General features: G+C 44.1%; 1 protein-coding gene across 1 annotated transcript; it reads right to left on the bottom strand.

Moving 5' to 3' along the window:
• Positions 1 to 641: 641 nt before the first annotated feature.
• On the bottom strand, positions 642 to 18537 carry LOC143297507 (uncharacterized). Its single transcript, XM_076609905.1, has 6 exons — positions 18495 to 18537; positions 17998 to 18030; positions 17207 to 17255; positions 7034 to 7299; positions 4962 to 4992; positions 642 to 844 (listed from the first exon to the last, which is right to left on the bottom strand). The coding sequence occupies exons 1-6, from the start codon at positions 18535 to 18537 to the stop codon at positions 655 to 657; spliced, it is 612 nt and encodes a 203-aa protein (XP_076466020.1). The 3' UTR covers positions 642 to 654.
• Between the last annotated feature and the right edge of the window lie 2074 nt (positions 18538 to 20611).

The following is a 20611-nucleotide window of genomic DNA, read 5'->3' as shown; positions in this document are numbered from 1 at the left end:
ACCATGATGTTGGCCTGAAATGATATCTAAGTCATTGCTAAGCACACAATTAAAATCTCCCAAGAGCAGAAGGTTCTTATCCACTTAATTGTTCCTGTAGATCATCAAAGAAGGCTAGCTTATCCCTGGAGTTGTTAGGTGCGTATGTGTTAACTAAAATAAAGTCATACTTATCATTTGTTACTGATGTGGCTAAGATTCTATTTTGTGCCAGTTTCAAATTAACTTCACCATTGAAGTGTTTGGATACCAGTGTAACTTCTCCCTTGCTCCTGTTTGTTCCTTCGTTATAGAATATCGCCCCCCCCCTCCCAACCCATTGCTTTTCTCAAATTGGTGCATCAGTTTTAGTGAAGTGAGCTTCTTGAATGCAAATGATATCGTAACGTTTGTTTTTCAGATAATTGAATATGGAAGTCCTTATAAGTTTATTTTTCAATCCCCTAACATTTATCGAAGTAATTCTTATCTTATCCATCTAAGCAGATTATATTATTTCATTGTATCTCATGTACAGTAACATTCGTGCAAACACAAATATTCATTCATCGCATTCATAAATCGTAGTCCATCAATCGAAGCCGGGTCGTCAAGGATCTGGGGGACTCAGGCAATGACTTGAGTTGTCAGTCACATACCTCGTCATCCTCGTTGTCAGAGACCGGGAGAGAAGGCCTGTCGGATATCCCTCTCGTCTTCCCAAGGCTGCTTGTAAGAGGTCTCTGGGCTGCTGGTATCCCCTGACCTGCGACGTTTGGGCGTCTCCAAGCGACGTCTGGGAGAGGAGCCGAGTTGCAACGACCAGCGGAGCGTTCTTCTGACGCGCCTTAGAACGCCCTCTGGCCTGTTTGACAGAGTCTTTTTTCCCTGTGGCATTTTTACCCTCTCTCTCACGCTCGGTTCTTCTACTCTCATTCTCTCTTCTATCGCGACCACTCTCTCTTTCCTTTCTTTCATCATTCATGCACTCACTCTCTTTTTGTGAATTTTCTACATTTTCAAAGTCACATTGTGGATCTCCCTGCTTGTGACCTGAACGTTTACATGCTCTGCACACCACCTCCTTTGAACATTGTGATGCGTGGTGGTCTTTCTCCAAACATTTTGAACAAATTACGGATTTTTTAACCAGTTTTTGTTCTTTGTGGTAAATTTTTGCGATGAAAATGTTAATTTTCATTGTCTTTTCCAGTGGAACAGAAGGGACAGTTATGAAAATAAACCTCCTCCCAGTCAGAAATCTTGTTAGCTTATTATCCGAGTCCCTCGCTCTCTCCATTTTTACAGAGGAACGAAGCTCACACCCTGCTTTACTTAGCGCATGTTCTATTTCAGAGTCTGCCACAGGTATGGGAACATTGTCTATCCAGACCTTTGTCGACAATTTTTCCTCACCAGAGTCACTGCGAATGATAAAAGGGTTAAAGTCTTTTACCTGTTGGGCGGTACCCCTTATCCGTACTCCTTGCACCAGAATAGTCGACCTGGCCTCCCTGGATGCTGGGTATATACGCCAAAGTCCATTCATCAGCTGGGCGCCAATAACTGAACTCTGTCCTGCCGTTCTTTCTGCAGCAAGACATCTCCAGCACAGAAACAGGACGATCGCTGGTTACGTTCGGAACGTCTTTGGACTTAAGAAATACTGGGTTCACTCCTGTAGCCATGGCCGTGAACAAGAAGCCAGCGAGAGAGCAGAAAGAATGAGAAAAAAGAGAGACAACCACAACAGAGGCAACGACAAATCCCGCAGAAGATAGCCGTTTTAGAAGACCAAAATAAATAAATAAATAAAATAAAATAAAGGGTACACAAAAGAAAATAGCTAAGCAGGAACACTGATTAAGATAAACGAGCAGGAATAAGCAGGATACCCGAATCAAACAAACGTAACAACACAGAAGTGTAAACACACGGAACTGAAGACTAAGTCCAGCGAACTTATCTCAGTCCCACTCGGCTTGAGAGAGCAGAAAAAGCGTGACCGCTCGCCACGGTGATCGCTCACTGAGTCCCCCCCAAAATGACCGCTCTTGTTGTTGTGTTAGAATATCAGATCCAAGTGCCAAGTTTAGAGAATAAAAAATATGAATGCAACAGTAAATTCAGTTTGCATATAATCTGGCTTCTTTTATTTTTTTTGGTGCCCATCCCAGAGGTGCAATATTGTTTTAAACAAGATGACTGGAAAGAACTGAATTTTTCCTATTTTTATGCCAAATTTGGTGTCAACTGACAAAGTATTTGCAGAGAAAATGGCAATGTTCAAGTTTACCACGGACACACACATACACAGAAACACACACACACACACACACACACACACACACACACACACACACACACACACACACACACACACACACACACACACACACACACACACACACACACACACACACACAGACATCCGAACACCGGGTTAAAACATACTTTGTTTACACAAGTGAGTCAAAAATCAAGGGAAGCAAATGGTGCCACTTGAACTTTGATGCAGTGTGAAATAGCCGATTTGACCGGGGGCGGCAGAAAAAAAGCTGGTCTGACAACGTCAAGGAATGGACCAAAATGACGATGCCAGATCTCCTCACGACAGCTGCCAACAGAACGGCGTGGCGAGCTATGACATCTTCCTCATGTCCCCCCAACGACCCCAGCGGTCGAGGGAATGAGTGAGTGAGTGAGTGAGTTGAACGAATTGTGCGTGAGAGTGCTGGGAGAATTTGAGAAAGCATGTTGGTGACAGACCAGAATGTCAGTTTTGACAGGAATCGTCAAAATAGTGTCGTTTGCAAGTAGACCTTAGGGTATTTTGAATGAACGTATTGCGAACGATGCTGCACATTTACTGAGCGCTCTCAAAAGGGTGTTTTTGTGGAAGAGGGGGTGGGGGGAGGGGGGTTAGATGTGTGTTTATGTGTGTGTGCATGTGTGATCAAAACCAACAATACAACAATCTGATGTGATGCCTAATGAGTTCAAGACTTTGCTTTTTTAATTGTCCACATGTACCCAAAACCCATCGTTCGGAATTAGACTTGCCCGTTCGTATTTACCCTCGGGCACCCCTGTTATTTTAACTGTTGGAAAAAACGTTGAAAAGAAGTAGACGAACCTTTCCTGGTGCAACCAATCGAAGAAAGCCTTCAAAAACAGAAGTGTTGCATTTGACGATCGTACAGCCTGTTATCTATACAATACACACATTAAGCTGGTCGCTTTGACTGGATCTTTCGGAATTAGGCCTACACTGGAATGATGGGGAAAAGTAAAAGTGATATGTTATGAAATTAACTGATAATAATTATAGTTGTGTTGCCTGATAATTCATTCTGCTTTTAATGCATTCGCCCCTGGATCATGTAGCAGATATGTTTGGTTCAAGTGAAGGAAGCACAATTACTGTGCGAGAGAAATCTTTCACCCGCCCTACATCCCTCTTTCTCTTTCTGTCTGTCTGTTTCTCTGTCTGTTTCTCTGTCTGTTTCTCTCTCTGTCTCTTCTTTTTCACGTTCTCCCGCCATCCTTCGCTCTTGACCAATTCTTTCCGTCTGTGATTGCATGTAGTGAAAATATCAAAACCGAAGAACATACACACAGACACACATACATGCATGCACGCACGGACGCGCGCCCACACACACACACACGTGCGCGCGGCCACAGAGCATCTCTCTCTCTCTCTCACTCTCTGACTCTACACCCACACACACACACACACACACACACACAACACACACACACACACGTATGTATATAATTATATATACTTATTGATACGAACATAAACCGAAGATACAAATTTGTGAGCAGCAGACTCCTCACCATACATGCAGTAACTACCATAGTCCAGGCAGTAGTTTCTTTGGTCAGAGAGTTGTGCACGCAGGGACAAACAGAACACAGTGGTCAGAAATTAAGGCTGTATAAATACCATGAGCAAACAGTATGATCATGCATGTGCGATCTCTCTCTCTCTCTCTCTCTCTCTCTCTCTCTCTCTCTCTCTCTCTCAGTCTGTTAGACTCTCACTCTCCACCCCCTCTTACTCTCTCTGATAGAGAAATTGCTGTTTCTTAATCTGATGAAAGACTTGTAATAATTATTTACGTATGTCATTCAGTCCTTTTGTTCATGATTATTTATAACTCGTTAGATATTGCTCACATTCCCCTTCACGAGGGGCTGAGTTCTAATGTGAATAAACCATCTTCAGTCTTCAATCTTTCGCATTCTGTGTCTCGGCCACAACAAATAAACATCAACACTTTAACTGCTACTGATCAAGAAGGCTAAGACAACGTGCGGCGTTACACACACACACACACACACACACACACACACACACACACACACACATACACACACACACACACCTCTCTTCTTCGGTCTCTCAAAAACAATATTGAAACGCTCAAGTGCACATACAGTTTCAGAGAAAAGGCAATTTCTTTTTGTCGCCTGTATTTTTTTCACATATTCTGCACTGAGTATAGCTGGTCTGTGTAGACAAAAATGGTCTGTATTCCATTGGCCGTGGTGTGCAGAAATCAAGAACCTTCTTGCAGTTGTTTCTTTGGCCAGAGTTGTGCACGCAGGAACAAACAGAACGCAAAAATCAGAACTAAGGCTGAAAAAAAAAAAACCATTATGATTTTATGCATATGTGCACCTCCCCACTCTCTCTCTCTCACTCTCTCTCCACACACACACACACACACACACACACACACATATATATATATATATGTGTGTGTGTGTGTGTGTGTGTGTGTGTGTTGGACACAGCTACAGAAATATTGTACTACAACTGATACAGCAAGCAAAAACAAGACATGGCGTAACAAAACGCAACATCCAATAACATAAACACATGGAAAAAAAAACCCACATCAACGACATGAAGCAACACAACACAGCGTAATACAAGGTAAGACAAAAGGAGAAATTGGTTTCCTTACCTCTGATTGAGCTTCTCAGATGGATCACGAACTGAAAGAACGAGGATACAAACCATACAGTTGATAGAAAGACGGGCAAGTTATTTTTCAATGCATGTATGATAGTCAGATTGTCCGACTATGACCATCAGAACAGCGAAGGAGGGAGCTACTGTCCCGACTATCTGGGCTAGAATTTGATTATTTGCAGAGTGTTTACTATCATGATAAACGTCATCTCCTTGTCGTTTTGAAACTGTTTCTGTTTGTCTTTGCCCTTTCTCTTTTACACACACACAGACGAACCTAACCTCCACCTTCACCAACTCACCCACGTACTCATTTCCCACATGTGCATCTGACCATCTGTGTGGGCTAAAAAGAAAATGAGCACAATTTTACATCAGTTAGTCGCGTCAGTTCAAAACTTTCAGATATTTGCAAGGCTATGCTGAACATATGGGATATATCTCTCTATCTATCTATATAATATATACATAATTCATATATATGTGATATGTATACATCCTTATCTATCTCTCTATCTGTCTCTCTCTTTCTGCCCTATTTCTTACACGAAAGTGCATGCCTGCTGACACCTGCTGATACACATATGACCTAGCAACGTCATCTGCAATCTGTTCGCTGGTGACAGTTCTTTTCATTGTAGCGACTCCGACATCAGTCTGTTACAATCATCGCTACAACAGGGAATAAATTACATCTCAGAATTGTGTTAAAAAACCCCCAACAACAACACATGGAACGTAACCACGTGACCAGAAGTATGGCACTGACATCAAGACAAAAACACCAGCCGATGCCTCTCAGTTTAAAGCTCGAGGTAAAACAAAAACTTAACCAACCATGTTTGTTAACACAACGTTCTTGGGGTAATCACTGGTAAAGAGCTGAACTGGCAAACTCATATGAACCAAGACTGCAAACATTTAGCTCATAATCTGTTCTTACACGTTACAGTTAGATATTATGTAGATGTCTCAACCCGATTTTTTTCTTTTAACACATTGTCTTTTTCATATCATTTACGCATCTACAGTCTGCAGCAGTCTGTAGTCCCACAACCAGCTATAAATAAATAACTCACTGCACAGACGAGCAGCTAAGGTTTTTCTACCCGACCACTCCCAATCAATCAATGAAAAATAAACAAAACTTGAAAAAGTACTACTGTACAAACAATATCACATCACTACAATGGAATGGCCCTCATGGTCAAAATACACAGCAACATGTCACCGCCATACCTCAGTCTCTCTCCCCCACCTGGACCATCTGTTTGGAACTCTCTTCCATCGTTTTTCACTGTTCATTATGGTCCTTCAAATCGAGCGTACGAAAAATCATTTACATTTTTGTGTATTACTTTTCGTCAGTTTATTTGCTGTTTTTGCCAGCAACATTAGCATCGTCGTTTTCTTTGCTATTGTATATGATTATGTATAATGATATAATTGTGTTTCTCTGTGGCTTTATGTCCGTTCTCTGTCTTTCACTTTGATCATGTCTCTGCCCTTGATTCCGTACTGTATTTAATTCACCTAACGTCATAATCACTTTACTTCATGTCTTTCTACATTGCATCTAAATATATATTCTCTGTATCTGCCAACATACTACATATATGCTCTATGATATATATATATATATATATATATATATTGTGTGTGTGTGTGTGTCTGTATATATATATATATATATATATATATGTTCATACACACACACACACACACACACACGCGCGCGCGCGCGCGCGCGCGCGCGTGTTGTCCTGTGAATAGACCTTAAACTGAACTCAGATAAGTTGTCTCCTTTTTTATTTTTACGATTATGATGATGTTTATTATCATTGTTATCATCGTCATTATTATCATTATTATTACTGTTATTGTTATGGGTCACGTTGTTACTATCATCAGTATTGTTGTTGTTGTTATTGTCGTTGCTGTCACAGGGACATATGGGAAGACTATACAGTACCTAAAAACTTTGTCCTTTCGTCCGTTTGATTCTTGAGTCTCATGAACGTCTCATGCATTTAGAAAAAAAACAAAAAAAACCCCTAAACTTACCGGTAGGAACAGCCCCTGCTGAAGCCAGGAGCAGGCAAAGAACGAAGAAGGGAGCAGACCTCATGATGCTGCTGTTAGCGATTTGAATCTGCACGTCGAGATGAACACTGTCAGACTGTGAAGTTCGTTTCGCGGGGAATGACGATGGCACCAACTCAGTCAGCCTGATGGAGTCTAACGACGTACTGGCTGACGACCTGAAGGTGAAGGTGATCGGGGCTGTGGGCTGGCTCCGTGGAAGGTGGTGTGGTTGGAGGCGTGCGGTCCTGTATGATGGCACACAGCCACTGTATTTATATAAAACTGAACATGACGTCACAACTGTCACGTGATTGACGAGGCCCACGTGGCACATATTGCAATCGACATGATGTCATAACTGTCACGTGATTGAAGAAGGACACGTGGAACGTCTTGCGATCGACATGACGACACAGCTATCACGCGACTGAAGAAGCCCGCGTGGAGCATACGGCAATCTGCTCACACCACAGATCGTCACAGACATAGACACGGAGTCTGTTGATACTGCCAGCAAAGTGTGCAGACAGACTGCTCACAGAGTGGTTCAACCAGTGAAAGTCTGCAGTCTGAAATCATCCTGTCACAATAGTCACATTCAAGTTATTCACAACATCCATTCAGAAAAACTGTTGTGAAAAATATTCCAGATTCTGTGTGGTGTGTGTGTGTGTGTCTGTGTCTGTGTGTCTGTATGTGTGTGTGATTGGTAGAGTACAAAAGAAAGTACTTGACTGTATGATTGAACGAAAGAGTGTTTGGGGAATGGAGCGTAGAAAGTTTTCGTTTATCTTTATGAGGTCTGGTCATATTAGAGAGACAGAGAGAAGAGACAGACAAGGTGTGTCCGTGTGTCAGAGAGAGAGAAAAGGGAGGGGGCGAGGTGGTAAGGCTGAGAGACGAAGAGAGACAGAGAGGCGAGGAGAGACAGAGAAAGACAGAGAGAAACGAAAGGAAACGAAATGAAAATTTATTTTACCAGGGTGATGAGATAAGCAAATACATACGCTTTTTTTTCCACCCAGCCCTGGGCATACAAAACACCCACCCACCCACACACACACACACACACACACACACACACACACACACACACACACACACACACACACACAGACACTCACACACACACACACACACACACACTCACACACACACACACACACACACACACACACACACACACACAAACACAAACACAAGCAAAAAAAACCAAAAAAAAACCCACTTCATTTTCAATTCTTTCTTGCTTCTGGAAGCTGCTTTGAGAAAGTGTTGTGGGCCCTAGTCCATATTCTTCTTCTTCTTCGTTCGTGGGCTGCAACTCCCACGATCTCTCGTATGTATACGAGTGGGATTTTACGAGTATGGCCATTTTTACCCCGCCATGTAGGCAGCCATACTCCGATTCTTGGGGTGTGCATGATGGGTATGTTCTTGTTTTCATAACCCACCGAACACTGACATGGATTACAATATCTTTAACGGGCCATGTTTGGTGCATATCTGTTATGCATCTGTGGGTGTATGTGTGAATGTGTGTCTTCATGTTTTACATTTATTTGCTTATTTATCATCATTGTTGTCTTATTTATTCATTTATTTATTATTATTATTATTATTATTTTATTATTATTACCATTAATTCACCTTCACCTTCACCTCTCCCGTAGTCTGGGTTCAGACCGTTGGGGCACCGCTGCTGACCTGACCACCACCCCTCTCCACTCTTCACGGTTTTCTGATTTCCTCAGGGCGTCACCGAGCGTCAAGCCTGTCCACCCCCAGATGTTGTCTTCCCATCTCTTCTTCTGCCGTCCTCTCCTTCTGCCTCCTGGTACGGTGCCTTGCAGGAACGTTTTGGCAAGACCAGATGATCGGGAGATGTGTCCATACCACCTAAGTTAGCGTTTCTTCACTATGGACAGAAGGTCTTTGTAGGGTCCAATACTTTGCTTGATTCTGTTCTTCACTTCCGTGTTAGTGATGTGGTCTCTGTAGGAGATGCCAAGTAGTCTACGAAAGCATCTCATCTCGACAGCTTGGATTCTTCTCTCGATGTCTGCAGTCAGGGTCCAAGTCTCGCAGGCGTAGAGCAATATTGATATAACCAGGGAACGCATCAGTCTGATTTTTGAGCTGAGAGCGATGTTTTTGTTGTTCCAGATGGTGTTCAGCTTGTTGAGTGCCGTTGTTGTTTGGGCAATTCTCGAGAGTACTTCTGGTTTAGATCCTTCATCTGACACGATTGCTCCCAGATATTTGAAGCTGTGGACTGTTTTAAGCTTTTCGTCGTTGACTTTGATGTCAGTGCTGATGCCGTTGGTGTTGTTAGTCATCAGTTTGGTTTTCTCCGCACTGATTTGCATTCCATACGATGTGGAGGCTTTGTCCAGATGTTTGACCAGGCTTGCCAGTTCTTCTTCTTTTCCAGCCAGTCCATCAGTGTCGTCGGCAAAACGTAGGTTTGTGATTGTTCTGCCGCCTATGCTGACTGTTCCTTCATGCTCTTCCAGTGCGTCAGTCATTATTCTTTCTAAGAAGATGTTGAAGAGTGTTGGGGAGAGTAGACAGCCTTGTCTCACTCCGACTGTGGTTCTGAACCAGTCCCCGATGCTATTGTTGAGGTAGACGGCGCTGGTGGCTTTGTCATAGAGGTGCTGTATCAGTCTGATCAGGTTGGCGTTGATGTTGTACAGATTCATAGTAGCCCACAAAGCTGCATGCCGGACCCTGTCAAATGCCTTCTTAAAGTCAATGAAGACGTGGTAGAGGTCTTGTTGGTGTTGATGGTACCTCTCACATAGCAACCTCAAGTTGAAGATTTGTTCAGTTGTGCTCCTTCCTGGTCTGAAACCTGCCTGTTCTTCAGCAATGATGTTTTCTGCTTGTGGTTTCAGTCTGTTAAGCAGGATCTTCAACATGACTTTGCTGGGATGACTAATCAGGCTGATGGTGCGGTAGTTTTGACACTGCTGGAGATTGCCCTTTTTGGGAAGGGTGATGATCAGTGATTGTGTCCACGGTGTGGGCCATTCCCCTGTTTGCCAGATCTTGTTGCAGATTTTCAGTAGCACATCTATCATAACTTCACCCCCTGCTTGGACCAGTTCTGATGGGATGTTGTCCACTCCTGCCGATTTCCCTTTTTTTCAGCGATGCTATTGCTGCCTCTATTTCTTCACGGAGTATGGGGTGATTACTGTTATCAGTGGCTGGTGGAACATTCAGTATTGCTGGATCACCTGTGGTCTGTATGTTGTATAGCTCTGAGCAGTATTCTGTCCATCGCTTTAGGATGTCTTGTTCTTCTGTTAGACATTTTCCATCCTTGGTCTGGATGTTGGACATATTTCTACCTTGCCTTGTGTTGGTAAGTTCTTTCACAACTTGGTAGGCTTTCTTGCTTTTGTTTCTTGTCAGGTTTTACTCTATGTCCTGGCATTTTCCTTCAATCCAATTCTCCTTTGCCTTCTTCATGCTTCTCTTGATTTCGGTGTTAACTGTTTTGTACTGTTTTGCCCCTTCTTCTTCATTCTTTTTCTTTTTCAGGTCTCTACGTTTGTCACACAGCTGTAGGATGTCGTCCGTGACCCAGGGCTTCTTTTTGATGCGTTGTTTTCCAAGAGTTGTTTGGGCTGTTTCAGTTACAGCTGCGTTGAAGTCGCTTACGAGTGTATCCAGGTCGGCGTCATCTGCATCGAGAGTGATGAGTGGCGCGAATTTCCCACCAATCATGGCTTGGAATGCCTCTTGTACTTCAGGATCTTTCAATTTTTCCAGGTCGAACTTCAGTCTTGAGAAGCTTTGTTTCTTTGTTTTCTTCAGTTGGAGTTTGAAGGTCATCATTACCAAGTCATGGTCACTTGCAATGTCAGCTCCTGGGAAACTTCTTGTCTTGGCAATGTTCACGCTAGACTGGAAACGTTTCTTTACCATGATGTAGTCTATTTGGTTGTGGTGATCTCCTCCAGGGCTGTGCCATGTCCATCTTCTGGATGCTTTGTGTGGTCCAAATGTGTTTGTTATCTTCAGGTTGTTGAAGCAGGCAAATTCCAGGAGTCTCAAACCTCTTTCATTTGTAGCGTTGTTACCATATCGTCCACATGTGCCCTTCCAGGTGTTGTAGGAGTCTTCTCCGATCTTGGCGTTCCAGTCACCTTGTACTACTATGATGTCTTTCTTTGGTGTCTGATCAAGGGTTTCTTGTAGTTGTTCGTAGAACTCCTCATCTTCATCATCGCTGTGATCAGATGTTGGAGCATATGCTTGTATGATGGTGATGTTGAATGGGGATGCCCTCAGGCGGATGGTAGTAAGCCTGCTGGATATTGGTCGGCAGCCCATGACAGTGTTAACAATGTCTTTGTGGATCAGGAACCCTACTCCATGTTCGTGTTTGTCCTCTCTACCACTGTAAAATAGTCTGTGGCCTTCAAGTGTGGGTATTTCACCGATGTTTTTCCATCGTGTTTCACAGAGTCCTAGGATGTGCCAGCGATATTTGTTCATTGCGTGTGTCAGTTCTTCCAATTTTCCTGGCGCCCTTAGTGTTCTGACATTCCACGTGCCAATAGAGATGTTCCTGGCCCGGAGCTTGTTGTTGTGTGGTCCACCAGTAGCACATTTGTCACCTCCACCCTATTACCATTACTACTACCTTTTTTATATCATGATTATTATTTATTTATTTATTTATTCATTTATTTATTTATGTAAGCGTATCTATTATTTATTCACCTTTTTTTTCTTTTTTTCTCAAGGCCTGACTAAGCGCGTTGGGTTACGCTGCTGGTCAGGCATCTGCTTGGCAGATGTGGTGTAGCGTATATGGATTTGTCCGAACGCAGTGACGCCTCCTTGAGCTACTGAAACTGAAACTGAAACTGAAATTAACGGGCGTATTTTATCTTCTGCTTACGTATACACACGAGGGGGTTTTAGGCACAGTCAGGTCTGCACATATGTCGACCCGGGAGATCGGAAAAATCTCCACCCTTTAGCCACGTAAGGCGCTTCTCAGATCGAACCCGAGACCCTCAGATTGAAAGTCCAACGCATTAACCACTCGGGTTTCACGCCCGTCATTCCACATTCAACTACGCTGAGATCTAGTGATTGATAGAGCTGGAACAGGTGGCGTTGTTTAATGCCTTTTGCTCCCATTGCCTTTAAGAATGAAAGCCCCTTTTTGTATTTCAGAACAGTGCTTTCAGCACATTTCTATTCTCATTTTCATTTTGCCAAATCATCTTTAGCCCTCCTTTGCAAAGACGAGGTTTAAAGGTTTTCACTACCAACACGTGTTTTGTCCAGTTTCTTTGAACAACGTTTTGACTGTCACTCCTATTTGGAAGATTTTCAGGTATTCATGTGAAGAATTCCTCAACTCTCCCATCTTAAGCAACAGAAGATGCAGGGCTATGGAAAAAAGGTGTTTATCATCTGAATTAATCTTTCATTTGTTTCAGACCAAAGAGGTGGATGCGACCATACTTTCACATTGAACGTCATCTGGTTAAGCGTTTTGCACAAATCCACATGATCCGACCATTTTCACGAAATCATGTACAGGACAGCTGTTGCCTTGAACAGAACGGACAGAAAGAAAGAAAGAAAGAAAGAAGAGCGAATCCCTCAGTGTGATTGCCCGCATGATTTCTGAAGGCAGTCATACAAAGGAGGCATCAGCTAACACACTGCTGTAATACAGCTGTGACTGTCATTGTTTGACTGACTTTGTCTTTCCTTGTTTTGAACTTGTCTTTTCGATGCTTTTCTTTTAAAGCTGAACATAACATAACATGTGGTTTTCAGCGGTCAGTCGGGTCATGACGATGTCGGGCCATGAGGATGTCTCTGTCTGTCTCTGTCTTTCTGTCTGTCTCTGTCTGTCTGTCTGACTCTGTTTGTCGGGCCATGAGGATGTCTCTGTCTGTCTCTGTCTTTCTGTCTGTCTCTGTCTTTCTGTCTGTCTCTGTCTGTCTGTCTGTCTCTGTTTGTCTCTGTCTGTCTGTCTGTCTGTCTCTCTTATTCCTTTGTTTCTTTTTTTTGTCTCAAAGAAACGTATGTTTGGTACCACTCATTTAAGGACGAATTCCAACCAGAGAAGTATATCAGTGAAATAACGGATAGAAAGGAGAGTAAATGGCATCGGGATACCTTCCCAAGATGAAGAACAAGATCCTTGAAGATGGTTTGATATAGACATTTCTGCAAGCGCTACATATCCCATATGCTCAGTTGGTATTGGTGATGAAAAGCTTTTTTTTTTCTTTTTTCTTTTCTAATATGATGTTTTACGTTCGTCCTGTAACTTTTTTTTGTGAAACATGACATTTAGAAACAGAACGCAGTGAGTATAATCTCATCATCAAACAATGGTATCATCAAATCACCTGCAAAGTTTATCACCGAAGCATCTAAACAGAGAAAAAGATCTTTTCTTTGTTTGTGAATAGTATTCTAAAGGCAACGTCATATCAATACGATATATCGCTTACCATTTTTACCTGAATTACTGTGGGCTGGTCATTTATTACGTCCGTTACTATTGTGAAACAAGGCTGACCTTCTGAAAGTGACCGCCGTCACTGTTACTTACATAGGAGACGGAAAATAGATCTGGCAAAGTTTACATCCCTTTGACTTAAATGTTTCGTTATTTTTAGTTTTATACATCTCTTGCTTTTTTATGATAATCCCCCCTCTGTGTGTGTGTGTGTGTGTGTGTGTGTGAATATGTGTATATATATATATCTATATATATATCTATATATATATATATATACCTTCTTCCCCCCTCTCTACTTGTCTGTCTATCTATCTGTCTATCTATCTATCTATCTATCTATCTATCTGTCTGTCTGTCTATCTATCTATCTATCTGTCTATCTACCTCTCTGTCTATCTATCTATCTGTCTATCTACCTGCCTGTCTATCTATCTGTCTGCCTATCTATCTGTCTGTCTATCTATCTATCTGTCTATCTATCTGTCTGTCTATCTGGCTGTCTGTCTGTCTATCTATCTATCTATTTATCTGTCTGTCTATCTGTCTCGGTCCTTTTCTGTTTCTCATGTGACGTGTTTGTCTCTCCTCCTCTCTCTCTCTTCTCTCTCTCCTCTCTCTCTCTCTCTCTCTCTCTCTCTCTCTCTCTCCCTTTTGTCATGTATAAGTACTTAGGAATTATCATGTCCACCAGACTTTCCTTCACGCACAGTTTGAATGACATGGCAAGTCGAGCGAAGAAAGGAGTCATTACTATATTTAGATTGCTGTGGTCATTAGGAGAAAAATCACCTACTATATTCTTCAAACTTTTTGATGCTCAGATCCAGCCAATACTTAGTTATGGGGCTGAGGTTTGGGGAATCATTGCAAATGTTGACACTGTGGAAAAGGTACACCTTTTTGCTTTGAAAAGATTCTTGAATATTAGTTTAAGAACACCTAACATAATGGCATATGGAGAACTTGGACGGTTCCCACTGTATGTTAATCTATACCTAAAGAGCATTAAGTATTGGTTGAAAATTTTGAAAATGCCGCCCCATCGCTTACCACACAAAGCTTATAAAATGCTATTATACTACCATTACAGTAATAAAAACACTTGGGCATCATCAGTCTGCTTTTTCTTATATAAATTTGGCTTTGGGGAGGTCTGGGAAAACCAAGGGGTCGGTAACGAAAATGAATTTTTAAAAGTCATGAGAAATAAGCTAATTGATGAATACAAAACACAGTGGTCTTCTGATATGCGGTAGGTAGGTCTAATTGCGAACAGCATGTTACTTCGATCGATTCGTGTACCGCCCGAGATCGAAGCGTTCTCCAATCTTCAATCTTCAGTTTGGAAGGTCAGCCGTCATCATTGACTATTGCTGACCTGTGTTCGCAGCAGGCGTAAGATAAGACATAAAAATAGGTCTATTTGAGACAACAAAAGGATAGAAGAAGGTCTAAAGCAGCCTCAGCACCCCAACCGCACACCCCTGAGTTCAGGGCAGCGTGTTGCGGCAGGCAAAAAAGAAAATAAAAAGGGGGGGTGGGGGGGGGGGCGTGGGGGATAGGGGGGGGGGACCCAACTAGCCTAACCTGGTATCTGGACAGGCTTATCCGGTAATCGTAGCGACCCCCAGGTCAAGACCTGGACCGGCACAACCCTATCCTTCATTTACCGCGGGGCTAGTTGGATGGAGGTCTAAGCTGGGATTTTGATGAGCTCCCTCTTGAATGATACTGAGGAGGGAGCCTCTACAGCTGTTGCAGGCAGGGAGTTCCAGGCAGGAATTGTTGACGGGAAGAAACTGAACTTGTATGGGTCAGAGGAGGTGCCGAGGTGTACAAACTTGTGTCGGTGATTTGATCTTGTTTTGGTGGATCCTTTCTTGATAAATTTGTCTGGAGGGATGTCCACAGTGCCATATACAATCTTGTGCATGAAAGTTAGCCTCTGCCTGTTTCGTCGTGATTCAAGGGGTTCCCATCCTAGTTCTTGCAGCATGGATGTTACGCTGCTGGTCCAACCACAGTCATTGTATACATCACGTGCTGCTCTTCTTTGTACCATCAGGCCGATTCTGGATGCACAGCACTTCCCACACGCTTCTCTTTAATGGCCAGCGTTCTCTTGTTTTCAAACGTCCTTATGCCACTAGAGCACAACATCCTCCAGTGAGAGCGGTCAAGGGCATCAGTTTCCCAGGAAGCGATTTCTATGTCACAGGCTTTGAGGTTTGTCTTCAAGGTGTCCTTGAAGCGCTTGTAGAGTCTTCCAAGTTCACGGTGGCCTTCGTTCAGCTGGCCATACAAAAAGGCTCTTCGGGATCCTGCTGTCTGTCATGCGGACAACATGTCCTGTCCAGCGTAGCTGGCACTGGATCAGCAGGCTTTCGATGCTGGGCAGGCCGCTCCTCTCTAGGACTTGGGCGTTGGAGACCCTGTCTTGCCACTTTATGCTGAGGATCTTTCGTAGGCATCTTTGGCCCATGTTTCACAGCAGTACAACAAGGTGGTCAGCACAACAGCTCTGTAGGTTTTGATTTTGGTCCTGAGACTGATGCCTTTGTTGTTCCACAGCCTGTTGTTGAGTCTGCCAAAGGCGGAGCTGGCCTTGGCGATGCACAGCGTCACTTCCATATTAAGGGCTCCGTTGCTGCATAGGGTGCTACCCAGGTCTCTGTATCATCGATCTTGATTGCAGGTGGGGGGGGGGGGGGGGGGGTGGCGGGGGGGGGGGGGGGGGGGGGAGGCACTGGCGTTCTGTGAGTTAGCTGGTTGGTACATGGACTCGGTCTTGCTGAGGCTGATGGTGAGTGCAAAGCGCCTGCAGGAGGTTGAGAACCTGTCCATAATGAACTGCATATCCTCATGGGTGTGTGCAGCAAGCGCGCAGTCATCAGCGAAGAGGAACTCTCTCATCAGTGCCTCAAACACCCTGGACCTGACATGGAGTTGCCGCAAGTTGAAATGTTTGCCGTCTGTGCGAAACTGAATGTAGACGCCCCGGTCACAGTCTTGGAAGGCGTCAATCAGCATGGCAGAGAAGAGAATGGAGAACAGTGTGGGTGCCAGGACGCAGCCCTGCTTCACTCCATTTACCATAGGGAACGGATCCGACATGTCAATATTTCCTGTACCCTCGCCTGCATGCCATCGTGGAATGACGCAATAAGCTGGATTAGGCTCTCTGGGCAGCCAAACTTTAGGAGGATCTTCCACAGACCACGGTGGTTCACCGTGTCGAAGGCCTTAGTCAGGTCTACAAAGGCCATGTGGAGCTCCTTGTTCTGCTCACGGTACTTCTCTTGCATCTGGCGTATGGCAAACACCATGTCGCATGTTCCCCTGCCTGAGTGGAAGCCGCACTGTGCTTGAGGGATGACTGGGTTGGAAACATGGTCAACCAGTCTGTTCAGTGTGATTCGGGCGAAGATCATGCCGGCGATGCAGAGGAGAGAGATTCCACGGTGGTTATCGTAGGATGTTTTGTCTCCATTCCGTTTGTAAATGTGGACAATTGAAGCATCCTTGAAATCCTTGGGGACCTCCCCTCTCTCCCAGATCGACTGGAACAGGGTGGTCAGCTTGTCTGTCAGCACCTCGCCTCCATACTTGTAGATGTCGCTCCTGGTGCTTTTCCTGACGTTGTCAGCTTCAGGGTCTTCCGGGTCTGGGCCTTGGTGGGCGGGGCAGCTAGCGAGTCATTGACTGGTAGCTGTGGGAGGGCTGCAATTGCCTCGTCAGATACGGACGAGTCCCTGTTGAGGAGGGTGTTGAAGTGCTCTGCCCAGCGGGCAAGGATGTCTTTCTTGTCTGAAAAAGGGGGTGCCAAGGCTCGACGGGTCAGATCCTGTGACTCTGCCCCCTAGTGGCAGCTCGGAGGTCTTCAAAGAATAAAAGGAGGACTGGAGGGTTTGGCCCTGGGGATTATGTGACCACAGCCTACTGTATCTGTAGTTAACGGTTACTCTCGCACCTAGTCGAAATGGACGAACCTATCATATTTCAGGGCTATGAGATCGAGGTTCTCGATTTAGCTCTTTGATGTCTGAGAGCGAGTGTTCTCCTGTCGGCCGGTTCCAGCAGATTGTGCGGAAGTCTGAACTGTATGGAGCGGGTGGATGTATGCTGTGGATTTATCTTGCTAGGTGGTCTCTGTAATTGATCTGGTGGCACAGTCATACATCTTGGCATTGAAAGTACCTCTGCCTTTTGCAACGTGTAAGGGATCCATCTGTTCCACATGCGATCGATCCAACCAGCATTGAACTCACGGGCTTTTGTCCAAGGCGTTCCTTGTCACAGCATCCATACGCTTAAGGCAGCTCCTGTTAAACTGCCCTTATGCATAAGACTCCTCAGTGGGCGTAAGGCATATTCGAAAGCGATCCTGACTTCACAGCTAGTTCACAGCCTAACTAAACTCCCAAGTCACGGGGCTTGTCATCGCCATCAAAGGCTCTCGACCCTGTCCAGCGACAACATGTCCATTAGTATATGATATAGACTTTCATGTGCAAGCTCTCTTACTTTGCGTGACCGTTTCAATTTAGCTCAGTCTTTCGTGCATTTAGCCATTTCAGAGTTTCAACAAGGTAGCAACAGCTACTAAGTTGGATTAGGCTGAATACCTTGTTACACGTTGTTGATCTGCCACAGTCTCCTTGCTCCTCGTCTTCAATTCAGGCTCCGTCTCATAGTCTCCAGGTTGAATCTCTTTTCAAGTGGGGGGAGGGTGGAATATGGTGGGGGGGGATCAGGCTTTGTATTAGTGGTTTATGACTCGTCTTGAGATATTGTCAACCCTCAGGAGGGAGACCTCAATGTGATACATCTTAGTGTCAAGCTCGTCATCAGCGATGGCCCACAATCAGCCTAAACACCGGATGAAGGATAGGCACGCGTGAGTTCCCCAAACAATAACCCCCACACCCTTGGGGCTCAAAAGATTGAAAGCAGAGATGCGCATGGACATGGTTGCAGAAAGCGCTTGCTTCTCCATTTCCATGGATTTCACAAGTCAAATACTGTACTCGTCCGTCCCAAAATGGTCTGACCACAGTGGCCTGTGTCTGGCGCAAGCTTAGACTTGTCCTAATGGAACCACACCTGGTCGCACCTTAGTCAGGTAGAGGTCCTATGGACCAGCTGTTTCTCACGGTGACTCCTGCACCGGCGTTGGCAACACCATCCACATCCAAGTTGATGCCGCATGTCCTTTTGACGATGACTGTGAAAAAGGTACACCAGCAGTACAGAACTATTCCGATATCATTGCGGTGCGAGGGGCATTCACGTGTTACGTAGGATGCTTTTCCAATTCGTCTAAGTACAATAAGCACAAACAGGGACCACACACATGTACCAACGAACTGAACAGTTAAAATAACCATTTGACTGTATCTGACATATGGTGATTGCTCTGGTCATTTCGACGTGTTGCTCAGGCAACGGTCAGTTTGGTGGGCACCAACAGTAATGATGTTTGGTAGAGCTTAGATTCTTGAATGACGATGAGCCATGTGAGCAGTTTCTGAAGTGCTCTCCCAAAAGGGTCTTTTTGTGTCAGGGGTGTGTGGTCCAGTTGGCGTGTTTATCTTGTGTCTGTTTGCATCAAGGACCATCATGAAGGCATCTGTGTGAGTCAGAGTCAAGTGCTTTGTTTTTCAATTACCATGATCCAACCTCGTTTATATTGATTCGTTGCATGTCTCCTCCTGGCCTCTTATTCGAATGTTGATCTTCAAAGAAGAGTCTCTGGTCAAGTCTCTGTAAACCTAAACTGGCTGTCTGTCATTTGACGATGTGCACTGTATCTGTACAATCTCTACATTAAGTGGGAATGCTTGGAGACTTTGATCACTCTTGATGTATGGGAGGGGTAGTTAGTGCTAGGTTATGTTCGTTGTTTGGTTGCTGAATTGATCATCTTGCTTTACCATGCCCCTGGTCAGTACAGATAGTTGCTCCTATCATGCAACACATGTATGTACGAGAACCTCTTCCCTGCCGACAATCACATTCCTTGTGTCTCGTCCGATGCCGGCATTGTCCAGTATCATCCTGTCCTTTCTGTCTCACGTAATGCTACGGCGCTCCTTCGCTAAGCCATTCTTTGATGTATTATGTGTTGAAAAATATCAAAGCCGAGAATCAAAGCACCTTGACAGCTTCACGCAGGACGCCCCACACACACACACACACTCACCCGCACACACACACTCACACACCACACTCAGACTATATTCTCTCCACTCTCTGACTCTACACACACACAACACACACACACACACACAAGTATGTATATAATTATATATAATTACTATACTACTTTAGAACATACCGAGTACAAATTTGAGCAGCACTCCCTGCAGTCTTTACCATAGTAGTTACTTTGTGCAGTAGATTCTTTGTCAGAGAGGTGTGCATACAGGGACAAACATAACACGATGGTCAGAAATTAAGGCTGTATAAATACCATGAGCAACAGTATGATTCATGCATTGGCGCTCTCTCTCTCTCTCTCTCTCTCTCAGGTCTGTTAGACTCTCACTCCTCACCCCGTCTTACTCTCTCTGATTGAGAAATTGCTGTTTCTTAATCTGATGAAAGACTTGTAATAATTATTTATGTATGTTATTCAGTCCTTTTGTTCATGATTATTGTTAACTCGTTAGATATGCTCACATTCCCCTTCACGAGGGGCTGAGTTCTAATGTGAATAAACCATCTTCAGTCTTCAATCTTTCTCATTCTGTGTCTCGGCCACAACAAATAAACAACAACACTTTAACTGCTACTGATCAAGCAGACTAAGGCAACGCGCGGCGTTACACACACACACACACACACACACACACACACACACACACCTCTTCTTCGGTTTCTCAAAAATGATGTTGAAACGCTAGAGTGCACATACAATTTCAAAGAAAAGGCAGTTTCTTTTTATCGCCTATAATTTTTTCACAGATTTTGCACTTGAAAATAGCTGGTCTGTCGTAGACAAAAATGGTCTGTGTTCCAGTGGCCGTGGTGTGCGTGTTCTG

The sequence above is a fragment of the Babylonia areolata genome, chromosome 22 (assembly GCF_041734735.1).
Source record: "Babylonia areolata isolate BAREFJ2019XMU chromosome 22, ASM4173473v1, whole genome shotgun sequence".
Lineage (NCBI taxonomy): Eukaryota > Metazoa > Mollusca > Gastropoda > Neogastropoda > Buccinidae > Babylonia > Babylonia areolata.
This window is presented reverse-complemented; position numbering and strand designations above follow the sequence as displayed.

Bases quoted from the DNA above. Each gene is read 5' to 3' on its own strand.
- LOC143297507 (XM_076609905.1), bottom strand. From the start codon at position 18,537: ATGTCCATGCGCATCTCTGCTTTCAATCTTTTGAGCCCCAAGG. The intron at 18,031-18,494 runs GTGTGGGGGTTA...GTCGCTGGACAG, and splicing joins CAATCTTTTGAGCCCCAAGG to GGTCGAGAGCCTTTGATGGC. The intron at 17,256-17,997 runs GTGACTTGGGAG...ATGACTCGCTAG, and splicing joins TGATGGCGATGACAAGCCCC to CTGCCCCGCCCACCAAGGCC.